This window comes from Toxorhynchites rutilus, chromosome 3, assembly GCF_029784135.1.
Source record: "Toxorhynchites rutilus septentrionalis strain SRP chromosome 3, ASM2978413v1, whole genome shotgun sequence".
NCBI classification, from domain to species: Eukaryota; Metazoa; Arthropoda; class Insecta; order Diptera; family Culicidae; genus Toxorhynchites; species Toxorhynchites rutilus.
Genome location: NC_073746.1, coordinates 70,591,060 through 70,617,190, shown reverse-complemented (window position 1 = coordinate 70,617,190; position 26,131 = coordinate 70,591,060). Strand labels below are relative to the sequence as shown.

General features: G+C 37.7%; 2 protein-coding genes across 3 annotated transcripts; one reads left to right on the top strand and one right to left on the bottom strand.

Moving 5' to 3' along the window:
- Positions 1-432: 432 nt before the first annotated feature.
- On the top strand, positions 433-18,869 carry LOC129777281 (slit homolog 1 protein-like). Its single transcript, XM_055783483.1, has 6 exons — positions 433-778; positions 16,564-16,703; positions 16,760-17,063; positions 17,131-17,657; positions 17,719-17,828; positions 17,884-18,869. Exons 1-6 carry the CDS (start codon positions 477-479, stop codon positions 18,424-18,426), a joined length of 1,926 nt encoding a protein of 641 aa, XP_055639458.1. The 5' UTR covers positions 433-476; the 3' UTR covers positions 18,427-18,869.
- Positions 18,870-23,828: 4,959 nt separating this feature from the next.
- Positions 23,829-25,922, bottom strand: LOC129777284 (COP9 signalosome complex subunit 2). Of its 2 annotated transcripts, none has more exons than XM_055783488.1 (5): positions 25,687-25,922; positions 25,311-25,505; positions 25,128-25,253; positions 24,238-25,073; positions 23,829-24,104 (listed from the first exon to the last, which is right to left on the bottom strand). In XM_055783488.1, exons 1-5 carry the CDS (start codon positions 25,738-25,740, stop codon positions 23,960-23,962), a joined length of 1,356 nt encoding a protein of 451 aa, XP_055639463.1. In that variant the 5' UTR covers positions 25,741-25,922; the 3' UTR covers positions 23,829-23,959. The 2 variants fall into 2 exon arrangements, with proteins under 2 accessions (XP_055639463.1, XP_055639464.1); XM_055783489.1 differs by having other exon boundaries at positions 24,238-25,052.
- Between the last annotated feature and the right edge of the window lie 209 nt (positions 25,923-26,131).

The window sequence follows — 26,131 nt, the reverse complement described above, 5'->3', positions numbered from 1 at the left end:
ATAACCAGTCCTTCAAACATTATTGCCCACCCAATCAGTCGAATCCTATTTAACGTAGAGTCAAGATAAAATTATGAAAACAAATATAAATCAAAAAAACGAACTCAATATCAAATAATTCTGCGCTGGTTGTTGATTCTGAAATATTCAGAGCGTTAACTTCGGTTAACTATTCTATCAAACAATCGTTCAAATAAGGGGGTTTGCAAATTGTTTACTTGAAGACCACAGTCAACATTGGAAGTATTATCACAATATTCTCCAACCTCGAAAAAAAAACCACGAACGCCAACCGTTCCGATAAGAGACACAGGACTGAGTGACGCCACGTGTATCTTATCTACTAATGGTCTAAACACGGTACAAAGAATCGATTGTGCTACGCAAATCGCAACCCTATTTCCAGCCGTTGAATATGTTCCATTAGTTTCTGGCTCGCAAAGGCACACGGAACGAGTTTCGCGCTCTCTGTCGAGATGCCTCATATTCTAATCTGTGGTACAATAGTGGTAGCATCCATGGTGCTTCTATTGGATGCAAGTGTATCAAATGTCGAAACGGTGGATATATGCTCTCTCTGTCGTTGTTTGGAGGATGCTGAGGATGGGGATACAATGATAGTGGAATGTGTAGGAAAAAGTCCTTCCCACCAGCAGCACGCTTCACAGCACTATCTGGATTTGCACCATACAGTTTGGCCGGTTGTAAGCGATTCGAAAAACGGTTTGCCAAAAGTGCGCGCCTTCTTCAACAATATGGAATTGAAGTATTTACCCGCGTAAGTATAATAAATTTTGTTGGAATGATGCGTCAGACAAAGTAGCGGATGTTTGTTGCGCAAAGTTAGTACATATCCCCGGAAAAAGGTATGATCAATTTTGGCGTGAGTATGCGCTGCCGAGCTATGTTATCAATGCGAACCTTTATGACACAAATTAGGGTGAAGTGATTGCAAGCGCCGTGATATCAAAAGATAGATAACAGAGAGCGTTTGTGGTGCGAATGTTATTGCTCGTGAAATATGATAGCGTCGATCGCGCATTACTAACGTGGAATGTTTCACACGGAAATGCACTAGAGTAAATGGTTTTGGTTTGTCCAGTCGAAAATATGATATTGGTTTGGTTTGGTTGAATGCTCAGCGCACCTGTGTCAAATCAGGTATTCAAATGTTCCCAAACATATCAATAAAATTGTCTTTTTCATGATCTTCAGTAGTTTTACAGGATATTTTTACGGATTCATATGTTTTAAAGGTTTATAAAGTCCATCTTCTATTGATGTCAAGCGCCCCTCATTTAAGCTAACTTTTAATCAACCACTGATGATTATTTGGTACGTATTTAGACTTTTTCTGGATTATAATACTTACAAATCTTGTAAACATCATGCTTGCTAATAATTTGTATAAGATTTATATGTCTAAGTCATGCAATTGTAGCATCTCGATGACCACAATTCTGATCATGGATTGTCCGATGCGCTGATATTGGTTTGTCCACATGAATACTCTGGCAACCGCTTGGCGCGCTGCAGTTTGTTTGTTTTGTTTGTTGTCCTTCGTGCAAAGCAGAAATAAAGTTTATCTGTGTTGAGTTCTGTTCATCTTCAAAATGGCCAAGCAAATGTAATATTTCGAAGAAAGTCTAAATTAACAAGAAATGCAACATCAACTAGAAAATTCGAATTTCTTCATTCATAAATAGTAATTTCTAAAACCGGACAAACCATGATCATTTTTCGGACAAACCATAATCAGAGGTGGACAAACTATGATAATAATTTTTCTTTGAATAAAATCGTAAAAACGAAACGAAAAACGAAAACGGTGTCAAACGAGAAGAGTGGTATCGCACTCTCCTCACTTTTGGCATATAATAAGAGGAACGCTCATCAGCAAGCCGTGGAGTAAAGGTGACGTATAATTTTCATCAAAACGAATATTGCAGATTTTCTTCGTGATTTTTTTTTCTTGTAGGTCATTTCAGTGTTTTGAAGACTATTTCTCGAAGAAGTTGTGAAGTTATTGGAGCCATTTGTTTAGCGAGTGGAATTCCCCGAAGAAGATATACGAATTTTGAATTTTCAAGTGTTTTTCGGTGTGTGTGAAGCTTCCCGCTGTATTGAACCTTGGTGCAGGATTTCTGAAGATTCCCTGCCTCTGGAAAATATAAAACAGCTAAGTTTTTGTTTTGTGTTACTTAATTAATTAATTAATTTTATTTAATTTTTTTTATATATACAAAAATAATAGTTTTATTTTCTGTGAGTGTTAGGCATTTTATGCTCTCTCTGCTCTCATTTTTATTACACAATTCTATCTAAAGGGGAACGAACCCTCCGATGTTGATATGAGCATCGTAGCTTCTCCTAGTAATTGTTTTTCTGAAGTTCGTCCTTCGAAGAAAAATAAAAAACAATCACAGTTAAATTCGACACAGCCAACAATTGATTCTGTTTCACTCAGTTCGGTTCAAAATCTAATTAATTCTCCTCAACATCCAATCATTGAGAATATTCCTCCCAAGAATCTTTCTCGAATACGACAATACCAGAACGTTTCGGGTTCATCGAAAAATCGTTGGGTGGTATTCTTCCGTCCCAAAGGGAAACCGTTAAGAGTGACCCAAATTTGTAAAGACTTGAAATCTAATTACTCAAGTGTCTTGGAGATTACAAAAGTTAATAAAGACAAACTTCGTGTTGTGCTCTCGGATTGTAAAGACGCTAACGCAGTTGTAAATAATTCTTTGTTCACTGCTGAATATCGAGTGTATATTCCGGCACACATTGTTGAAATCGATGGTGTGGTTTCGGAAAAATCTCTCCAACTAGCAGATTTCGAAAAAGCAGAGGGTATTTTTCATGATGTAAAACTTCCTCATGTGAAAATTTTAGAAGTTCGATCGCTGAATTCATTTATAATTGATGGCAACGAGAAGAAATATTTCCCATCTGGTTCTTTTAGAATCACCTTCGAGGGCACAGCTCTTCCAAATTATGTGCTCATTGATAAGCTTCGTCTTCCAGTTTGATTATTTACTCCCAAAATAATGTCATGCACTAATTGCAAACAGTTAGGTCACACTAAAACCTTCTGTTGCAATAAAATTAAATGTTCTAAGTGTGGAGTCGATCATGATGAAAGTATTTGCAACAAGGATGCTGATAAATGCATTCTTTGTGGAGGTGTTCCTCACACAGTTAAAGACTGTCCAAAATACAAATCCCGTTCAATTAAACTTAAACAGTCACTTAAAGATCGTTCTAAGCGATCCTTTGCTGATATACTCAAGGCAGCTCAGGTATCCGAGATTTCAGAAAATCGTTTCTCTGCTTTATCAGAGGATGATGAATCGGATACTACTTTCGATCCAATAATCGCGGGAAGAACCAGGAAGAGAAAAAATACTTCCTCCTCCAAGCCTGCTAAAAAAAGAGGATTATCCTCTAATCAACCAGAAGCTTCTTCTCATTTTTCTGCTCCTTCCAACAGTAACCCTCCTGGTTGGGGATCCTCTAACTATGACGTTCATTTCCCTGAATTGTCAAGTCATCCCAGATTTGCTTCTCGATCGGTTCCTGAACCCCAATCATTTTCAGGAGGTATTTGCTTTTCTTCAATTGTTAGATGGATCTTTGATATTTTCGGAATTTCAGATTCATTGAAATGTCTCATTTCTGCTTGGCTTCCTACTATCAGTCAGTTAGCTAAACAAATGGTTGCAAAGTGGCCCCTCCTCTCCTTCATTAATTTCGATGCCTAATTTATTGGATGAGTCAGAGAGTTCTATACTATTCTACAGTGGAATTGTAGAAGTCTTCTTCCAAAACTTGACTCTTTCAAGCAAATGCTCCATTTTTTGAATTGCGATGTGTTTGCTCTTTCTGAAACATGGCTTCGTTCGGACAATATATTAAACATCCATGATTTCAATATTATTCGTTTAGACCGTGATGATTCCTATGGAGGAGTTCTCATAGGTATTAGAAAATGTTATCCATTTTACAGGATTCCCCTGCCTTTAGTCACAGGAATTGAAATTCTTGCGTGTCAGGCACGCATCAAGGGTAGAGATTTGTGCATTGCTTCTATTTATATTCCACCAAGTACAATGCTTAATTATCGAAACCTTGTGAATATAATTGAGCTTCTTCCACAACCTCATCTTATTTTGGGAGATTTCAACTCACATGGCATTGGCTGGGGTGAATCTTTTGATGATCGAAGAGCTAATTCTATATATGATCTTTGCGATGAATTCAACATGACAGTTTTAAATACAGGTGATATAACAAGAATTGCTCCTTCATCAGGCCGCGCAAGTCGCTTAGATTTATCCCTTTGTTCTTCCTCTTTATCATTAGATTGTCATTGGAAGATTATCCAAGATCCACATGGAAGTGATCATTTGCCGATCACCGTTTCTATTTCAAATTATTCTAAATCGTCTGAAACTATAAATGTTCAGCATGATTTATCTAGAAACATTGATTGGAAGAGATATTCTTCAATTATTTCAGAATCAGTGGCATTAGTTAATGAGTTACCCCCGTTAGAAGAATATAATTTTCTAGCTGGTTTAATTCATGACAGTGCTATTGATGCCCAAACGAAACGTTTTCCTGGGAATTCGTTTCGCAGACGTTCTCCTAATCTGTGGTGGGATCAAGATTGTACAAATCTCTATAAAGAAAAATCGAATGCTTTCAAGAATTGGCGTAAATCAGGCTCCTGCGAACGTTACGACAATTACATTTATCTGGAGCGTAAATTCAAAAGCTTCATAAAAGCCAAAAAGAGAGCCTATTGGCGTAATTTTGTGAATGGGCTTTCCCGAGAATCTTCCTTGAGCACTCTTTGGAGAGTTGCCAGACAGATGAGAAATTCAACTCATTCAAATGAACAAGTTGAATATTCTGAAAGGTGGATCTTTGACTTTGCCAAGAAGATATGTCCAGACTCAGCACCTGCTCCACCTCCCTTCTTGGAGACATCTGATGATATTGCGCCTCCGTTCAGTATGGCTGAATTTTCGTTTGCACTTCTGTCATGTAACAATTCGGCGCCGGGGTCAGATAGGATCAAATTCAACTTATTGAAAAATCTACCTGATAATGCGAAGAAACGTTTGTTAAAATTGTTCAATGTTTTCTTGAGCAGAACGTTGTTCCGCATGAGTGGCGACAGATTAAAGTTATAGCTATTCTGAAACCTGGTAAACCTGCGTCTGATTATAATTCTTATAGACCAATTGCAATGCTCTCTTGCATTCGAAAATTATTAGAGAAAATGATTCTATGTCGCTTAGACAGCTGGATAGAATCCAACAACCTCCTCTCACCTTCGCAGTTCGGGTTTCGTAGAGGTAAAGGAACTAATTATTGTCTTGCTCTGCTTTCATCAGAGGTTGACATAGCCTTGTGTAGTAAGCAACAAATGGCATCAGTGTTCCTAGATATCAAGGGTGCGTTTGATTCAGTTTCCATTGAGGTTCTTTTTGAAAAACTTCATCTAAATGGGTTTTCTCCAAAATTAAATAGTTTTTTGTTTAACCTAATGCGTGAAAAACATATGAGTTTTTCCCATGGTTCTTCGTCAGTTTTACGGATTAGCTACATGGGCCTTCCTCAAGGCTCATGTCTTAGTCCAATCCTTTACAACTTTTATGTAAATGACATCAATGTTTGTTTATCAGGAAACTGTACTTTGAGACAATATGCAGATGATTGTGTAGTGTCGGTAACAGGCAAAGACAGTATTCATCTGTATAATCCCTTGCAGATTTCTCTTGATAATTTGGTTGAGTGGGCTTGTAAATTGGGTATTGAGTTTTCTTCTGAAAAGTCAGAAATGGTTGTGTTTTCAAGAAAACACCGTCCCGCACAATTGCAACTTAAACTTTTGGATAGAACAATTAGGCACTCGCCGTCATTCAAGTATTTAGGAGTTGTGTTTGATTCTAGAGTGTGATGGGGTAAACACATAGGTTACTTGAAACAAAAATGTCAGAAACGAATAAATTTTCTCCGATCCATAACAGGGACTTGGTGGGGGGCGCATCCCGTCGATTTGATTAGGTTGTATAAAACAACCGTTCTATCTGTTATGGAGTATGGAAGTTTTTGCTTCAGGTCCGCTGCCCGTACTCATATTATGCAACTGGAAAGGATCCAATATCGCTGTTTGCGTATTGCTCTAGGATGTATGCAGTCAACACATACAATGAGCCTAGAAATTTTAGCTGGTATCCTTCCTCTTTCTGTGCGCTTTTTCGAGTTATCATTTCTTTTTTTGATACGTTGTGAAACACTCAATCCGATAGTGATAACAAACTTTGAAAAAATGCTAACCTTAGGCACTCAATCTAAGCGAATGTCGCTATATCTTGAATTTCTGACCCTGGAAAGCCCATCTGCTTTACTTGGTTTCCAGACCATTCCTTCAATTTTGTTCAATCCTTCTATTAATTTTGACTTGTCAATGAAAGTTTATGTGAGTGGTATTTCCAGTGATCTCCGCCAAATAGTCATGCCTGCAATTTTCTTGTCAAGATATAAACATATTGACTCAACCAAAATTTTTTTTACTGATGGATCTAGTCTTAATGGTTCCACAGGTTTTGGGGTATTTAATATTAACTTCTCCATATTCCGTAAGCTTAGTTTGCCCTGTTCGGTGTTTGTTGCGGAATTGGCTGCAATATACACTGCATTACAACATATTCAGACCTTGTCCCCTGAACATTTTTACATTTTTTCTGATAGTCTCAGCTCTTTAGAGGCACTTCGTTCGGTAAGGTCTAGATATTCTTCGTATTTCTTGTCTGGAATCCAACATCTTGTAAGTGTTTTGATAAGTAGATCATTTAATATCACTTTTGTATGGATTCCCTCTCATTGTTCGATACCAGGAAATGAAAAAGCTGATCTTCTTGCTAAGAAGGGCGCTACGGAAGGACTGTTATGTCATAGGCCAATTACTTTTGATGAATATCTCCATTTTCCTCGTGAACGTGCACTTCAATGTTAGCAGACAAGTTGGAATGGTAGTGATAAAGGTCGGTGGCTGTATTCTATCATTCCTAAAGTTTCCCTCAAACCATGGTTCAAAGGATATAATTATTCTCGTGATTTCATTCGAGTAGTGTGCAGACTCATGTCTAATCATTATTCCTCGAATGCACATCTTTTTCGAATTAACATCAGTGATAGTAACCTATGTATTTGTGGTACAGGTTACCACGATATTGATCACATTGTATGGTATTGCTCTGAATTTCAAAATAAAAGGTTATCTTTAATAGAAAATTTTCGCAAAAAGGGAATGCCACTCAATGTTTCGATCCGTGACGTTCTGGCTACTCGTAATCTCGATGCAATTATGTTGATTTATTACTTCCTCAAATCCATACACTTTCAAGTATGAGTATGTGTGTATTTTTCTTTTATTTTTGATTATCGTTTACTTCTCCAACTTTTTTGTTTTTTGTTATGAATATTTTTATTATTTATCAATAATATATGGTTATTAACGTTTTCATTTTTCTTCAACTATTTTCCTCAGAACTCAAAAATACTCAGATGCACGCAATTGCTCGCAATCTTCAAGGAGGTGGTTTTCTCTATAAAAAATCCTCAAGAAGAAGTCTTAAATAATATTTCATAATAAATTTTGTATAATTATTTATATTGTTCTATTTCTTGGAAAAATCATAGGGTTTTTATGCCTTTATGAGAAAGAACATTTGCATAGTTCTACTCACAGAGGCTTTTCCCTATACATAAACACGGCTCATTGATGCTTAACGTTGCTGAGCCAGTTGAAAATAAATTAAATTATATATAAGAGGAACGCTATCGCGCTCCCTGCCCTCAAACGGTTAAGCAATCCCACGCTCAGGTAATTCCTGATTAGAGAGGTTCTGTTTTGTGTATGCACGCTCACATCAATAGCATCAATAGTGAAATATAATGGGACTTCATGATAAAAAGGTGGGCAACAAAGTTCCGGCTGTGTTTCAATAGATGGCTCCAGTAGTAATTGTGAATTGATTTCGACATATCCATACCTCATTCACCAAGCGCAGACATATGGAAAACAAACTACTTTAGCGCACTAGTGATTTTATCGATTACTAGCTGACCCGACGAACTTCGTCTCGCCGAAAATAGATTTTTTGATTTGAATACTTTCAAACATCCACGTTTTCTTACTAAGTGAACGTTAGTGAGTTCAATCACTGAACTCTTCATTGATTGATTACCCTTTGACCCTTTACAATTTCCTTTTACTATAAATTGTCTAGTACTTCTACAAAAATTCGTCCTTATAATATAAAATTATTTTCAGACACAATTCTCGTTCAAGATTCTTCAGGCATTTGGAAATAACATGTTTCTCCATTGCATGGAATACATGTTTCATACAGAGAATATTACAAAATAAAGACAGCTCAAATCGGACCATTCCTTCCTCGGGTTTAGGGCACACCAACACATTTGGTCTTCCATTTTTGTTTATATAGATAGAAGATATAGGAATGCGTTATCTGAAAATCCTTTTCCACTTTCGAACATAAATCAATTTCGATAGCGCAAATATCGAATGGACTAACAACACTAATTATGATGTAATTTTCGAACATGTGGGAATTCAATTTTCCGAATTTTCCGACCTTCCTTCAGTATTTTCCGAAAATTTTCCGATTTTTCTCTTCACTATATTGATCTACGGGAAGAGACGAATACAACAAAATAAAGAAGGCTAAAATAGGACCATCCCTTCTTTGGGTTTTCCGATTAGTAACAGATTTTGCCTTACATTTTTATTTATATAGATATAAGATATGGAAATGCGTTATTTCACCTGAAAATCCATTTCCACTTACGAACAAAGATCAATTTCGATAGCGCAAATATCGAATGGACTAACAACGCTTATTATGATGTAATTTTCGAACATGTGGAAAATTCAATTTTCCGAATTTTCCGACCTTCCTTCAGGATTTTCCGAAAATTTTCCGATTTTTCTCTTCACTATATTGATCTACGGGAAGAGACGAACACAACAAAATAAAGAAGGCTAAAATCGGACCATCCCTTCTTTGAGTTTTCCGCTTAGCAACAGATTTTGCCTTACATTTATATATATATATATATATATATATATATATATATATATATATATATATATATATATATATATATATATATATATATATATAGATTATCCTAGATTTCGATGTTGACAACCGTTCACGTAACAGTAAGACAAAAACCTTTCGAAGACACTGAGGTGAAGGTATTGCTCGATGAGGATCCATGCCATGAAGAACTTGTGGGGTAATAGTGTTTGTAAGAGAAGAGCAAAGCACACGTAAATAGATCAATTCACTTATCAGACTGTGTGGCGCTTCATTGACACGAGTCTTTGAATACATTTGTAAAAAATAACAATTCAATACTAAAGTAAAATGTATGAACGATGTGTTGTTCAATTGCAAATATAAATATATATAGAAGGTGCATTTGCAAATGAAGTAAAATTTTGATTATACGTGAGCGTAACATGAGCAAATTTATAACACATGCGAATTGGGGCTCTTTTGGTATTAACAAGTTCTTCCGCATAGTAACTCGATGTTGATAATTCCTCAATATTTTCCTTCGTTGATCGTATTGTTTTCACATATTCACGTTGGAGAGCCCTAACACTTCTCTTCGTTGGCCGAGGCATTTTGATTGAATGTAGTACTTTTCTTTTACTGTTTTTGAAAGCATAGGCAGCCGTAGCAGTGTCCCGAGCTCTGCAATACAATTTATTTAACCAATGTTAATGTTGCAAAAACTTACATTATAGACCCATTGAACGTAAAAATAATAAATGTATTGATATCAACACAATTTTATTCTATTGATTTCCATGACATGAAACGCTATGGCTCAGGAATAACATTTCATTGAGTGGTTTTTGTAGCTCTTTCGATGATGTTGTCTGGCATCAGTGTCGAAAAATTAACGTTGCTTTCACCAATACAAACAAAACCATATACGAAAATTGAAAAATGAAAATTTAACTTTCAAAGCACTAGCTCGAGTTTTCCGACGTTTTTCACTATACAATGCGGCAGCAGATGAAAATTTAATATCTTGTGAGTAATCGATCAGAGTTTGGTTGATATTACTCGATGGGATGTGTCATTTTCTTCACACTGTTTCGCAAAATTATTGATTTTCGGGCGAGGGGTGAGGGAGGGAGGTGAAATAAATGAGCGCCATTGTGGCAAGCTTCCACCTTCACCTTAAACGTATTGTCACTGGTGACTAGCAGATGTTTCATAATTCGCGTTGACGGCGGAATGGTGTCGACTTCTGGATACGATATTAGTTTGTATGAGGCCAACTATTCTCTATCAAATTAGTCGACCCTAAGGCAGTTTTAAATTACTAAAATTTGTATGAAATTTTTTTTTGGCGTTATTTGCCTACTAGAAGTACGTTGTTCTGACCCTAGTTTAAACTATTTTCTATGAATTTTCAGATATTCCTCACCAAAACTTACCATTATAATACAAAATGACCTTGGGAAACAATTTGTGTATGATATTTTTTCACTACATGCAAGCAAAAGTGATTTTCATTTACATAGAGTACTAACTTGGTTTGGTAAAAATAATTTTCATTCATAATTTTTATTTTCAAAGTACGTTCATTTCTTCTGCAAACCCATATTGTCACGCCTACTCCCCCATTTCATAATACGAAGCTCAATGCCGTCAACGCGGATAGAGTTACTCCACATTTGTCTACTTTTTTGGCTCTTTCAAATATTAACGTTGGAAGGTTATGGTGTGTTTGACAGCGTCAGGTCTGTTTTATTTATAATTTTATCTATTGAAACCGAATGAAATTATCACTGGGAAACGATATCGAATTCAATTGATTTAATTTCCACATATTTCCTAGACCTCTCATGTTTCTTAGACTTTAAATCGTGACAGAACCTCTCTTCAACTATTCACGAACCATTCTACAGTATCTGTTGATAATTTTTTGAGTTGATCTCAAATTTTGATAGAATCCAAACAATGATGTTTTAAGGTGAAATAAAAGGGAGTGCGACCCCCTGTCGGGGTAAAACTCACACCTTTATAGAATAGAATGTAAACTTGCTAGAATAATTTCAAAGTATCAAGAGGCTCTAGAAACCTCAGCCAGCTCTAATGTTTTTTATATTGGAAGTTTCACGTTGTTTTATATGGCCAATTCAAAAGCCAGACGGTTCTCATGATCAAGTAGGTGATGGATAAATTCCTGCTCCTGGTTCGGAGTAAACACGAGAGTTTTGATCCTAGCTTGGGTGAGCATAAACGGGAGATGTGGCGATAAGCGTTGAAACTCTGCCAGTTTTTTTTTTTGACATGCCTTGTTCAACGTTGATTCTGGCAGTCCAGCTCTGTCGTTTTGTCTTCCAAATACAGTAATCATTCGATAACTGAACCTGGTTTAACTGGACTGCTCTTTAACTGAGCGAATGTTAACTGTTGGTATTTCCGAGGAGGAATTGATTTCTCTTTTGAGCGGGGGTGCGGACCGCCCCCGGGTGCACGATTTTAGGGGTGCAGAATGAACCGATCAAATATGAATAAAATTATTAAATAGCCACTGCCGATATCACCCTCGAAAAGGCAAGAACCTTAGCGCACACCAAGCTGTCAATGAGTCATTCACGAGCAGGGATGGTAAAAAATCACATTCAACGATCAATGAATAAGTATATCCCTCTAGTCGGATGTTTTTAAATCACCCCCAGCAGGCGAGGCTCTTTTATTCTTCATATGTACACAGAGAGAATACTTGGAACGGTGAGCTACCAAGATCTCAAAAAAGCAATATGAGAGCGGAATCCCAACTGCTTGCACTCTCGAAGCATTACTTCTACTACTCAGGTTTTATCGTGAGTGCAAGCCACAAACGATTAATCCCATTCCATAGAGCGGATGATGAGTTCTTGATCGGAAAGTGTAACAAGAGACGATCAACTGAAATCTTACGACACTCATCGAGGGATTTTTAATTCTCTATTGCACTGTCCGCAGTGAGTGGCTGACTCAGTCTCGTGTCGATTTTATTTTGCTGTCGTCTCCCGCCTGATAAACAGCAGACGGGTAATGGATGCAATTGATTAATTTTATTACCAGCAGATTTGGGCGAATCTCATCCCGCCCAAAATTGTTTTTAGATTCCAATAATTCTGAACATTCACATTTCTCTCCAAATAATTTTTCCAACAGTAATTCAATTAGTGACTTCACGAAACACCTTTCGAATTCGATTGAATTTCAGACCCTTTTTTATTTTGTAGATAAAACGGATCACATATTTGATTAATTCAATTCTGTGTGGTTACGTTCTTCGTTGCGAATAAATGTAATGAAATAGTATGGACGTATGATATTCATGTATCGTGGACTTCCGACATATGTGGCAGTAGATTTGTCGAAAGACTAATGTTTTTTTATATCCCTTCAAACTTGTTGCATCTCTCAAGTGTACATACTGCTTTGACCGCAGATTTGCATGGTAGAATCTGGTTAATTTCAGGTATTCAGTCTTCATATTGTCGAATGAATACTGTTGGAACAATAGGTATCGCAGCAAATGATTATCAACATCCTACCTTATCATCAAACGGTATGCGAATAATTTCAGTGAACTGACGGCATTGGAATATATGCTTTGTGAGGACCACACAATTATTATCAGAGCGAATAAACGTCCGACTGGAAGTCATGAACATCAATTCAATGTGCCCAAGATAAATTTATCCTTTGAAGGTCATTAACCTTTCTAAAGATGATCAGATGGAATATATTCCAATGTCGTCTGGAATAACCTGTCCAACACCTTATGATCGTTATATTGTTTTTGCTATTATTCTGATGTTTCATAACACGGCACTCTATTGATTATTCGCCGAAAATGAATAAAAAATATCCTTGAAGTTAGCCTACGGTTTTAGTAGCAGTGCAATATGGTGAGCCAGTCTCAGGATAAGAAAACATTTAAAAATAAAGCTTTTTTTTTTGAATGAATCAATAGTAAAACAAAACGTCAAAAAATTTCTCGGCTTTGTGATAGCAGATAATCATTATCCATTTGAGTTGTATGAGTATTCCATTCCCCCACAAACTGTGGATAGTCTATCTGCATACAAATTATGTAGAGTGCCACAATCCAAAAAAATTATGAGCAAATATTTACGTGCTTAAACAAAAAAACACATGTTGACATATTTGCGCTAATTTATGTTTTTTTATTAATTCAAGGTAATCAAGGTCTTTTCTAGACACCAGTTTACTCGGCCCCGAAAAAAGTGGTCTGTATTTGGGCAGGCGGAAAAATATATCTCGCAAGACCACGTGTTCGATGTCGTAAAAGCCTTGGCCAATAACGCATTTACATTAACTCATAAAATTAGTGATTTGAGAGGGATTATTGTTTGTAGTCTCTTGATTAATTTAAACACCATCTGAGAAATCCTCCGTGAAACATGAAACATTAAAGTCGTCCTATCTGCTGTAGCGCATTTTTTTTTATTTTACCCAGTTTCATCGAAGTAAACGCGCTCGGAAAGGAAAATTGAACGCCCGGATGAGAGAGCGAGAATCGTACGTCATAGAGACACTCATTCCCATGGAGCAAATCCTGTTAGGAGTTGAAAGCAAAACGAGGAAGGAGAGTAACTCAATTATTCAGACTAGTTTCAGTCTAGTAATGCTTTGGTCAACTCAGAGTTACCAAGAGAAAATCATTTGGTTATGATGGGTGAGGATTAATAGTTAGTCGCAGTTTGCACAGATTACGATCTGTGCAGTTTGCGATTAATCGTAAATCACATCATGCTCCCTTGTTTTCCATCCTTGTTCACGAGGTATAAAATAGAGATGTGCCATTCGCTCATGAGCTGTTCATCCGACTCGCTTCATCATAGTGAGCGGATTCGGATCGGCTCGCAATAAAAAAAACGCAGCTTTTCATCTCACATCGGAGCTGAAGAGCTGATGAGCTGTTGAACTGAAGAGCTACTGAGCTGATGAGCTGTTAAGCTGAAGAGCTGTTGATCTGAAGAGCTCCGGATCTGTGGAGCGGCAGAGCTGCAGAGAGTGTGAGTTTGAAGATGCGAAAGAATTATATTAAATCGCTCGTTTTTAATTATATTTTCCATATAACGCATTATAAAATAAAAATCATTATTATATCAATAACTGTTTGAAATTGAATTTAAATATTATATTTCATTTAAAAATGAATGAATCAAAACAATTAAAAAATTACCCGACATCAATGCTGACGATTGATTGGTAATGGATTGATAATGACAATGGACTTCTATGCGGAACAGACTTCTAGAATAAAACAAATACTACTATTTTCGCATTTGCTAATCTAATAGAGATAGAGGGTGGCTGTATCTTTTTGACCTTAGTCATAGCGAATCATTATTTCGCGTTGTGCATATCAGTGAAAAAAATAATTATCCTTACGAGTGTGGATGCAAAAGAAAAGTTTCTCTCGGTAGTTTTATCTAAAAACGTTGTTTTAGGATATATTTCTGAAAGAAAATAGAAAAAAGGAAAGAATAGAGAAAAAAGTATGGAGAGAAGGAAATATGAGAAAGACGAATATGAGGAAAACCATAAATCTTGAATATTCATTCTTCCGTTTTTTCGTTGTTTAAATTCAGCATCTCCAAAGTTGGATTTCTGCATTCAGTATTTGTTGCATATTATATTATTAGAATTCAGTATCAGCCTTAGTTTGTATATATTTACAAATACAATTGGTTCATTTAGAAAACATTCGCTCTACAATGTCTCATAGTAGTTACGCTTCAGATACAATTGTGTGAACAACCGCAAAATTGAACTGAGCTGAAGAGCAGTTCCAAATGATCAGCTTAATTGTATGAGCTAAACAACTCTGAGCCACTCATCATAATGAGCTGATTTGCCCATCACTAGTATAAAACGGTTACAAGATCTATGTTCTTACGTCAATTGAATATCATGCGTATAGGGGGCTATGAATATGAGGCAAAACAGCATCTGTTCCTCACTCAGAGCTGTGCACGATGGTCTTCCGGGGGTTGGTGTAGGCACTGTAAGCCATCCGTAAAAATGAAACACACAGGCGAAGGCAGCAAACCTGAAGAAGGGAGGCAGTATGAGGACTACACCGGTGCAGTGAACAACAACGACGTACCATCCCCTACGATGAGTGAAGTTAAGGGGACTATTGATAAGCTAACGAATCACAAAACAGCTGGTAAATATAGTCTAGTAACGGAGTTCTTCAGAGGTCCGGAAAATTTATATATGTACCGGTTAATAGTCAGGAGCTGGGAAACAGAACAACTACCGGAATAGTGGAAAGGAGTGAAAAGAAGGGTGATTTGCTCCATCCATCCAAAAGGGTGACAAGCTGAGAGCTACCGTGCAATCGCGATCCTGAACGTCGTCTACAAAATTTTATCCCAGATTCTCTTTCGCCGTCTATCGCCAATAGTAAATAGATTTGTGAGAAGTGGGTATCGACACGATTTTCAATAAGTCCAGTCAGTTTATCTGCTTTGCCGATGACGTGGACATAATTGGAAGAACACATGCGACGGTAGCGGACATGTATACCTGACTGAAACAAGAAGCAGGACTGATTGGGCTTGAATCAATACGCCTAAGACCAAATTAATGTTAGCAGGAAGGGCTAATGATAACAGATTCCATCTTGGTAGCGTTTTAATCGACGGCGACGATCTCGAGGAGATAGACGAGTTCATCTACCTTGCCCTGTTGATAACAATTGACAACAATAACAGCCGTGAAATTCAAAGACGCATAGTCAACGGAAGTCGTGCCTACTATGGGCTTCACAAATCCCTAAGGTCCAACACACTCCGATCCTTTGCGAAGTATACCATGTCCAAATCCCACATCCGACCGGTAGTCCTCTATGAGCATGAAACATGAACGATGGAGAAAAGTGTACGGCGGTGTACAGGAAATTGGAGTTTGAAAAAGAAGAATGAACCACGAACTGGCTAGATTTGTGCCAGTTTGTGGTTCATTCTCCTTTTTCAAACGAACCTAGTATTCAGAAAGTCGCCAACGCTGGACATGTTAGCATACCGAATAGCAGCCCCGGTGAGCGAGGTGGTTGAACCAGGTGGAGCACGACTAGGGTGTCGCCAAGAGTAGCAGAACTGCAGCCATGGACCGGGTTTATTGTCGGAATGATGTGAAGAAGATCTAATCTCAGTGGGATGTAGAACCACTGTAAATAAAAAAATAAAAAGGATGGTTGGAGCAGGAATGCGGATAAAAATTTGAAGGCCTATCAATGTGTAGTAGCTTAGTGGATGCGTTTCTCTTTTAAATTTATGAATATTATGTGGTCTACAATTTTCCGTTGGTAATGAAAATGAAAAAAACATATTAAAATCAACGAATATATTGGCATCCAATTTCTGCAAATTCCTAACATATTAAAACCTATTTGCAGACTACCCGTCAGCTCAAACGTGGTGGAATTAAGCTTCCGCAATAATGGAATTGAGATGCTCGCCAACGAACCTTTTGCTAATTTCAAAAACTTGCAAAAAGTTACACTTACTGATAATCATCTTGGTGTAATCCAGAAAGGTAAAATTTAGTTTTATCAAACTCTTATAATCTCTGGCTAATTTATTTTGTCATAGATTTCTTCGCTTATAGGAACCATCTCACTCATTTGGATCTATCCAACAATTCTCTAACGGTGATAACGGCCCTTGAACGAGCTCGGTTCAACAGCCTGCAATCGATTGATCTATCCAACAACAACTTGAAAATCGTGTCAATTCAACTGTTAAATGTTCTGCAAAACGCTAGTGTTGTTCGCATAGAGGGTTGTGAAATCTACAGCTGGGACCACGGTGGCGAACTGGGTTGGAAGGTATTACACTTAGGTTGGAATAAACTGACAGCGATTTTAGCTGGTACATTTTCAAATTTGAGACAATTGTAAGTAATCCAAGATCTGAACCAATGTTTTATGCAGATTGATTTCTTCGAACTGTTTCCTTCACAGAGAAGCACTTTATCTCAACAACAACAACATTCGTGTCATCGATCCGCAGGCATTCGATGATCTCGTTCGACTAGAGCGGTTGGATATTTCCTACAATGAAATCACAAACCTCGATGCGAACATGCACCTCCCCTTGGGACTTCAAATGATCAATGTGGCTGGGAACGGTATGGAGTTGTGGCCGTTCGAAAAAATTCCCTCCACTCTACGGATACTGGAGATTCAGGACAACCATCTTCCGGATCTAAGCATCGGACAGTCGGTTAATGTGCTCATTCTGAACGCCAGCAGCAATCGATTCGAGTCATTCTTTGGTGGTTCGTTTCCCGAGCTAACAGAACTAGATTTATCATTTAATGCCCTAACGGGCATACCGCGCAATCTGGGAAAACAATTAGTGTCGTTGATTTTGGACGGCAATCCCATAGACCGAGTTTTCTTTGAGGATGAAGTGATGCTAAGGCGACTCTCGCTGAACATGATGCCTATTTTGGAACAACTTGATGCGCTAAGCTTTTGGAAATTGGGTACGTAATGATGCGAAATCGATTGTGTTTATTTAAAATTGAACTCATCTTTACTCAACAGTTGAACACGAGGATGGAACCGAGCATAGTTGTGTTGAAGTGAGCATTTCCAACTGTCCAAAATTGCGCCATATTGATCCCAAAGCATTTGATGCGACAACTTTGTGCATGGTATGATTAATCTTCAATTTTGAGAGTGAAATATTACAAATATGATTTCTTCCAGCTCGATCTCAGTTACAATCAGTTGACTTCCATTCCCCGAGACCTGGCAGATTGGAACCGTATGCCTGGTGGAGTTAATCTCCAAGGAAACCCATGGGATTGTAGTTGTTCCGCCAAGTGGCTTGTTGATGAAGTCCTTCCTGCCTTATACGATCGAGAAGAGCTCCAATATCTCCTGGACGATTTTCGCTGCAGCAGTCCGAGCAGCCGGAACGGTACTCGGATGGTAAAGTATCTGAATCACGTTGATGCATTCTGCGGCGGGCCAAGAATGGAGAGGCTACAAATGGCTGGATCGCCGGCAGCAGTGCGCGATTCGGATGGAACGGTGCGAGCAGGATTTGCTAGCGACATAATTTGCTCCGTAGATGATCCGGAATGCTTGCATGCTCACGAAGGGCTAGGATTGGTGATAGTTTGTAGTGTAGTTGCGTTTACGCTGATTTTGTGCCTCGCGATGGTGATCTTCATTGTCATTCGAAGGAAGCGGGATCGCCGGAAGAGTTCCACAGATAGCGTGTGGTTAATGCATCAAAAATATTAATAAAATAAGTACCTTTTTTATGATTCGCTTATTTCTACAGGCTCAGTTACCTAGGTTTTAACCCTTTCACGTACAACATCGAGTCTCACTCGATGTGAAATGATTGTGCCAAAACGTACAACATCGAGTCTCTCTCGTGGTGCGCTTGCATATCACATGGCGCCAAGACGCTCAGCAGAGTAGTAAAATTACTCGATGCGTGACCCATCGAAGCGTTTGCATTTGATCCGATCTTTTGAAAATTAAATCGTACGCGAAGGGGTTAAGGAGTCAAACTCTTAAATATATATGTGTACTAACATATACGAACATTCCATAATTATGTGGTTAGTAAGTTAGGAAACCGAATACTCGCGGTCGACTCGAGTTTAGAAAAATGACATATTTTTTCAGGAAAAATAGGGAACATAAGGAGATTGAAACAATGTTGATGATTACACTTACATCTTGAATCTGTTCTTATATCCAATATGAATTTTTATTTCAACTTATTCTATTCGTAGTAAGAAGGAAGCCGATTGCTCGCGCAGGTAGGAAAGGAGGGGATAAGGGTATAAGTAAAATCACACACGAAGATCGATAGCTTTAAGGGAAAAAACGTCACTGGAGGGTTGTGTGCGAGACACGACCGCATTGTTGACGTAGGATTCCGTTAGTCTATCTGTTGCTTGCTGATTTTGGATATGTGACATCGTTAAACTCTTTGAACTCTCCCTATTTTCATGTATCTGCAATGCCGATTTCCCCCCAGGCAGCATGGTTTTGAAGTCTGTAGTTTCATAAATTACAGTGACGTCTCGATTATATCACTGGGCGTTTTTATCACGTCTCTTTCATTATACTCTCGATTTTATCACTGAAAATGTTCCGTGTATATCACTTTTTTCGAAACATAGAAAATAATACGCAAATTTCAACTCATCGTTTAATTATTGAACAAAAAATAAGAACTAGGCCAAAAAAAATATTTTTATGTATTCATACCGCCTCTAGTGATTAGCCGTATTCGCGTAGCGTGCAAAAAGTTTTTTTTACTTACCTCGTACTACTTTCATAAGCACAGCACAACTATGTTTGAATCTGACCAACTTTCTTTGTGATTGTTTGGAATGAGATGTACGGCCAGTGCCGTTTCTCAAGATCAATCCACACGAGATACCGAAGTACGGTTCCGAATCATATTTCGGACACTTTGTTCTAATAACTTCGAATGCTTAATGCACTGATGATATAACTATGAAATTAATATCACAATTGCTTCTTCAGAGTAATCCCTTGGTTTCACTATCATTTCATATGAGAACTACAGTTGAATTATAACATAATCGGCAAAAATATGACGACACAACTCATTATCGTTTGTGTTTGACGTGTGCTCAGCGTGAGCACGTAGAATTTACCCGTTCATCAATATTTGAATTTCTTCCGTGTTTCATCAGTTATCATGATCGTTAACAGTTTACTGTCATTGCTTGGTAAGCGTTTCGCAGTTGACTATACACCCATACCTCGGTTTACGGCCTAGATCGGTTACATGAAATTTGGTCGCAAAAAGAAAAGCCGTATAAATAATCAATTATTCTAATACAAATTCATACAAATTCAATCAGATCGGTTCCAAATTTGTCAAGTATGTAACATGGCTTATCATTCAAAATGCATTTTATCTTTTCATTTAAATTTATTTAATTTAATAAAAAATACATCCTTAACATAAACATAAAACATACAATACATACATAAAAACCAACAATAATCTATGAACAAAAATGAAACAACTTCATGTTACATAAAATATGAGTATGTATACATACCTATTTTTTTGTTGCTTAAGTTATAGTCTCGCAAATATTTTTTCACTTCTGTACAAGATTGATATTTGAACCAATCCTCAATTTTTTTTTCCCGTTATAACGAAACATTTTAGGCCGTAAATCGAAAACGTGCCTGAATTGAAGAGGGTCGTTACAGCAAAATGCCGTATAAAGAGCGGCCGTGTAGCGAGGTATGGGTGTAAAATATAATCAAGTGTAATGTAATTTTCGCTCAAAAAATCACAAAATAGAGTGTCCGAAATTTGATTTTTTTTATAAATAGTGTCCGAAGTTTGATTCTTATTGGCTTCATTTGAAAAGTGTTTTATTCGATGTTTTTTTTAATGTTATCAATCAAATAGGTACCAAAGTAGAAAGCTTAGCAGCATATTGAACTAATTTGTTAAAAATATCAACCAAATAATGCCTGTGCAAAAAGTTTAGATCTGTTTTCTGCATCATATGACTTAAGCGTCTGAAATATGATTCAGAACGGTACATTTATTCACCAAAGAAGTACAGTATTTTATTCCATCGATTGTTGGAATTCCATTGGAATGTAGTCGGTGATAAATTTTTATGATAGCGTTTGCGAATTGGAGTTTTTTCTAATTCTTTGAAACAACAAATACGTGAGACGAAACGAAAATCCTCCGGGACGTGAATCGGTAGTATGTTTAAGGTGAAGGTGGAAGCTAGCCACAAATGGCTGCCACAATGGCGCTCATTTCTTTCATCTCCCTCCCTCACTCCTCGCCCAAAAATCAATAATTTTGCGAAACAGTGTGAAGAAAATTATCGTTTTCGCACACTAAAAATAAGAATAGAATAAGAATATTAATAAGAATAAAAATATTTGAAATAAAAAATCCAATTGCTACACAACACAAGGGCCAACAAATCAGCCATTACTGAAGCCTAAATTGAGCCAACACTGGAATTACAATCCATAGTTTTGTTAGACATTTGTGTCTATCCATTTTTTTTTCGTAGGATGTACCAATGATTAGTAGGGTAGAAAAGGACTAGCGAATTGGTAATATTTTCCAAAAAATTGGTCATATATACTCAATTTTCCTCTCAGTGTATGATTTGTTTATATTTGCGACGACAAATGTACAGTGTCGTCGTCTGGTGGCGATATTAGTGCTTGGGAGGTAAATTATTCTCTATCAGATCAGAAGGGCCAAGTGCAGTGTAAAAATATAAAAGTTTGAATGAAAATTTTTACTTCATATTGTTTGATTACCTAATACATGTAGTTCTGACACTCACTTAACTATTTGTCGATGCATTTCCTGTTTGTTTCACAAACAATTACTATTATATTATAAAATCATCATTGGAAACAGTTTTCGTTCAATATGTTCCTGTGATATCGAAAAAAAAAACCTCTTATTTCATCACATAAAATAAATACTCCATACGTTAAAGACAATTTTCATTCATAATTTTGATTCTGAAAACATGTTTATTCCACCTGAATATCCATCATTATTTTCGCCTCCCAATGAAAGCACACGTAGCTTAATGCCGTCTACGTGAATACAATTGGCGATCTAACGCAAAACGTAAACGATCAATGAGACATCTGGATTTTGTTTTTTAACTAAGAAAGTGATGCTAATCTATGCTAATGTAACCTAAAACTCAAAAACACATCACGTATATTTTACTTCCGGACTTTCCAAGGTAGTTCTCACATGCAGGAATCGTACATTTTTCTACTTGTGTTTGATTGTGCTCTCGAATTTCCTTCTTGTCAACATTTTTATAGTTTTCACTACTGAAAGAGGTAAATAAATAACATGTTATATATAAAATTGCGCAGAATTAAATTTCTTACAAACTCATCGCAATCAAATAATCTTTTATGATTATGACATTGTAATTTATGGAAAGAACTACAAACCTTCCATAAGCTCACATGGCAAAATTTAAAACCATCATCACTTTCACCGCAGCGCCGCCTAGGTGTAGATTTGTACGTTAGATCGCCAATAGCAAAAGCTTACTTATTTCTGTTGTGAAGACTTGGTCCTTGTGCTTTTCGTATGCACTTTCCAGACATGAATCCCATTGTGTAATGAATGTCTGAATAGCGATAGAATTTCCATCAATAAAATAAAATTTTATCTTTGGTATAAGATAAAATTTCTTTGGTACAAGAAAACCATCAACCCGCCCACGTTGCGTAACGCCTCCTCTGTCATGTCCAGTAAACCCATTTGTATCTGAGCTCATTCATATTTTGATCAGATAGTAAGCGCTTATTTACCCTAAAAACGGCATTTGAGTTATTTGTATGCGTATAGGTAGTACAATGCTCATAACGACTCCTCCAATCGCCTCCTAATCGCTAAAACTGTTTACTTGTGACTTGCAGCATCGTACGTTGGGTAAGCAGTTTGAAAATCTTCGGTGCTTTGTCTCGGTTGTTGTGGTCTTCAAGCGATGATGTCGGACGTTTCTGGATAAGAGTGATGACGATCTCTTGTGAATTTGTAAAATACTCGATTTTGTGCACAGCTTGATCCGAAGTAAAACCTTTTGATTGCAGTGTCTGCATGTTTAAATTTGATGTGTATAGGTGACATGTGTATTGTATCCTCTTGCGTTAACGAATCATCCCTTAATTTTCGAATGCTACGGATATCAATGTAGAACCTGTGGGCTCTTAACGTAACCATATTAGTAGATGGGGGCCTTATTTTTCAAGCTTCAAACCCCTGCTAAGCAAATAACTCCTTATTTATCTCAAAACGATCAAAACAAGTGTTCAGTGATAACTGAAGTTTATCGTGACAAACCTTCCACGAAATTTCGCCAATAAGCTCTTTTGTCCTTTGATCAAATTTTTGATTGATTGGATTCTCAAGGATTTCCGAAAAGCCTTAAATGCGTTCGACTGATCTCAATAAAGCTTGGAGCACTGGCTATCCCACCATGGATTGGGAGGCCTTCGACGAATGATGGAACATGGGATGGGTTTCGTTTGAGCGCGAGCTGCGCCGTCATAGATCAAACGAGAATATAAGTTATATTCCTCCAATAGAGGTAAACCATCTCTGGAATTGTTGACAAGAGCAATCGCGTCCGCATATTATTTCCAGTCGTGTGTCTTGGCAGGTTATATGCCATGTTTATACATTCAGAAGAATTCGACCCACTGGTGATAGAAATTTTGATTGACAAGCGAACACTACCGTTAGGATCCTGGAGTACATTCCACTTGCAATCTAACAATAGTGAATTTGAGCGATTTTGTGGGAGTCTCGGTGGGAGGGTAGTTGCCCATGATCAACTGTGGCTCAGTAAGGGAGTGAGCACATGACAGCATGTAGCTTGCTGCTAACCGAAAGTCTCGGAGGCCAATGCAAGCTGAGAAGCTGAAGGTCTTTGCCTCTGATGTTTGCATGACAAGCAACAGTTTCAATTTCTCCAATAGATGGAAGATTAATTCTAGAAAATGAGTGTCACTTATTGATTCCCAATAGCACCCCTCCGTATCTGTCATCACGGTCAAAGCGTATAATATTGAGTTCATGAAAGGAAAAAAGTACTTTCTTTCCTGTAAAAAATCAATCGTATCACCATAACAATTTATTTTCATCGTGTAGAATCTGCTTTTGATGGGTTGCTTTTAATAATATTTTTGTAGAATATTAGCTCTAATGGGAGAAGGACAGGCCAACCAACACTGCTAGTTACGGCCGGTTTTAGGCCATCTTGTTAATGATGGCCGCTTGAACCGAGTTAATCTGGTTGGACCATTTCTCAATTGCGCTGTCGCGTGCCCCACAGCGTGATTCCTTATTTAGCTCAAGCACCTGGTTTACCTGATCGATACGACCCTGGACGGTACTAGAAACAAGCAAAAATGCAATGAGTTATCATTCTCAGCTTTTCTTTTGTAGATTTTATAGTGTTTTGTACTGAAAATATTTCAAACTGATATCTGCCCATCTTATGATGAAAGTATTCAACCAGTACATACCTATCCAGAATGCACGACACCAATAAGCTTTCCACCTCCACCGGTTCGATGTTAAGCTCGTTCGAAATGAAGGGGATTGTAATCTTGGTATACGGCCGAATCAACTTGATCAGCACCTGGGTTCGAATATTGCGCAGCAGATCTTCGATGTGTTCGCGAATGAACGGATCGGCCATTATGTTGTTGCGATTGTTCCGCAGGATCGCCTCGAATTCCATGATGTCATTGTTCTGATAGCTCACAACCAGATTGGTCATGGCTAGAATCTCCGGGTCATTCTTGTACGGTTTGGCTTCCTGCGAGTCGAACGGATTGATGCCGGATTTCATGAGCATGTTCGCGAGCACCAGATACTTCAGACACGTTGTGCGTCGAGAAGAGCCCGATTCGTCGTAGTTTTTGAACGCCTCGAAAAAGTCAGTGTGTGCCTTCTCGAATTCGCCCTCCCGAAGATGCATTTTACCGCCACATTCTCGGATTACACCCATAATCAGTGGATGCGGGATGGCGGATTTAATGTGCAGGGATTGTTCGTACAAAGCTTTCAACTTTTTGTTGTTTTTCTGCACGGTATACATTTGAATCTCTAGAGCGTAAATCTCTAACAGTTGCGTGCCCTTTTTGAGGTCATCTTCACCGTCGTCAGTTTGGCAGGACTGGTGAAGCTGCTTGAGTATTTTCTGCAGCTTACCAAAATCGTTCCGATCGAAGTACAACTTACCCAGTTTTGTGTTGGTTTTAAACCAGAGCCTGTCGTTTTTGGCGTCCTTCAGCGCATCTAGCGTAGTCTCGTAAAAGTTTTGCAGCAACTCCATCTGAATTGATACGTAAACATTCTAAATTTCAGCCTAATAGAGAGCAGATTTCAATAGAAAAAATCAAAAACATACATTTTTCGAAGTTGAAATATAATCTAAAATCGAGTTGATTGATTTCTCCGAATGATTCCTCGTCACAGCGCTCTTAATGTAGGTCAGCAATTGTTTATACCTGCTCATCATCTCCTGATAGTTTTGCTGTTAATGAAAACATTTAATATAACGCTACCACTCTACCACTTCTGATTAACATACCAATTTAAAGTTAATCTTTATCATTTGCTTGAGCGCCTTGAAGCCCCATTCGCCCTTTTCGCCATTCTCCAGATCAAGGACTTTTTGAAAGGATTTAAGCGCCTCTTGTGGGGCATCCTCCTTCAGAGCTTTGCTATTGTAGTACTGATTCTCTAAATCCACATCCGGTTCCGAGTTGCTATCCTCGGAATATTCCTACGAAACCATAATCGAAATAAGGATCATCGTAACCACGCAACACAAAGAATCTTTCTTTGTGCATTTCTGTCTTCCGATCGAATATAAAAATAAGTAGTTTCACGCAGTTGCACACAAATCCCCTTGCACCGCAATTTCTTTCAGGAAAAAAACGCACAATACAAAAAATACAACCTACCAATCCGTAATCCTCCTCATCTTCGCACATGAAATCATCATCAATGTCGGACATTTCGACGTTTTGTGGCCCAAGTTATCGTAAGCTGGTGTCGCTGGATCGTGGAGAAATCGTTCAGCTTTTTCCTTTTTCCTACGCCGACGAAACAAATAAGCGAGAACGGAAAATTTGCAATGGTAACAAAGATCGCTACTGCTATTTTGACATCGTATCTGATTTTGTTCTCTCATCGGCTTTGAACAAGGTCCTCATGCAAGGTTGGGCATAAGTTTTTGGTTAAGTGTATATGTAGTATTGACCAAGTTACGTTAGATTTACAACTAGATGGCGCAGCGAGTAAAATGATGTTTGGTTTTTTTTTTGGTTTGAAATTCGTTTGTTTTTTTTTACATTTTTTTACACTGTCCATGATAGACATACAGACGTCGGTTAATCGTTCGATTAA